The sequence below is a fragment of the Muntiacus reevesi genome, chromosome 6, assembly GCF_963930625.1.
Source record: "Muntiacus reevesi chromosome 6, mMunRee1.1, whole genome shotgun sequence".
Lineage (NCBI taxonomy): Eukaryota > Metazoa > Chordata > Mammalia > Artiodactyla > Cervidae > Muntiacus > Muntiacus reevesi.
Window position 1 is genome coordinate 101,489,894 of NC_089254.1, and position 1,232 is coordinate 101,491,125.

The 1,232-nt window shown below is 46.1% G+C and overlaps 1 protein-coding gene across 1 annotated transcript; it reads left to right on the top strand.

The window, feature by feature from the left end:
- Nucleotides 1–302: 302 nt before the first annotated feature.
- LOC136170846 (olfactory receptor 2A2-like) lies at nt 303–1,232 on the top strand. Its single transcript, XM_065939364.1, has one exon. It carries the CDS (start codon nt 303–305, stop codon nt 1,230–1,232), a length of 930 nt encoding a protein of 309 aa, XP_065795436.1.

The following is a 1,232-nucleotide window of genomic DNA, read 5'->3' on the forward strand; positions in this document are numbered from 1 at the left end:
AAGGGGTTCAGAAAGAAAGAATATGTTATACATGGAGAGAAAAAGAGAATAAAAAGGCAAATATAAAAGAAATATTAAAATTCATTGAATCTGGGTTTTTAGATATGGGAGTTCTTTGTACAATTCTTAATGCTTTTCTATCTTTAAATATGTTTCATACTAAAAGTTAAAGAGGAATAAGTAAGACAAGGACACAACCTTTGTCCGAGCTCATTTTGAGATGAGTAACTCCAATTTCCCTCGATTCTCCAGCTCTGGCTCCTCTTATCACACTTCATTCCTTGACAAGCTGTCATTAAGGAATGGGAAGTAACCAGTCATGGGTCACAGAATTCATCTTGGTAGGCTTCCATCTCAGTGCAAAGATGGAAAAGCTTCTCTTCTGGATCTTCTCCCTGTTTTACATCTTCAGTCTGCTGGCAAATGGCATGATCTTGGGACTCATCTGTCTGGACATGAGACTGCACACGCCCATGTACTTCTTCCTCTCACACCTGGCCATCATCGACATGTCCTATGCTTCCAACAACGTCCCCAGGATGTTGGCAAACTTAGTGAACCAGCATAGAACCATCTCCTTTGTCCCGTGCATCCTGCAGACGTTTTTGTATTTGGGGTTTGCTGCTACTGAGTGCCTGATTTTGATGGTGATGTCCTACGATAGGTTTGTGGCAATCTGCCATCCCCTCCAGTACACTGTCATCATGAGCTGGAGAGCGTGCGGGGTCCTGGCTGCCACTTCCTGGGCGTGTGGATTCATTCTGGCTCTGGTCCTTTCAGTTCTCCTCCTAAGACTGCCCTTCTGTGGGCCCTGGGAAGTGAACCACCTCTTTTGTGAAATTCTGTCTGTCCTCAAGCTGGCCTGTGTTGACACATGGATTAACCAAGTGGTCCTCCTTGCCACTTCTGTATTTGTCTTAGTCGGGCCCCTGTGCTTAATGCTAGTCTCTTACGTACGCATCCTCTGGGCCATCCTGAAGATCCAGTCAAAGGAGGGCCGCGGAAAGGCCTTCTCCACCTGCTCTTCCCACCTCTGCGTGGTTGGACTCTTCTTTGGCATAGCCATGTTGGTTTATATGGTGCCAGACTCCAATCAACGAGAAGAGGAGGAGAAAATACTGTCCCTGTTTCACAGTCTCTTTAATCCGATGCTGAACCCTCTCATTTACAGTCTGAGGAACACTCAGGTAAAGGATGCCTTGTGCAGAGCTCTGCAGAGGAGGTCCATGTGA

Excerpts from the sequence above, each read along its gene's own strand:
- LOC136170846 (XM_065939364.1), top strand. The coding sequence starts at position 303 with ATGGGAAGTAACCAGTCATGGGTCACAGAATTCATCTTGGTAGGCTTC.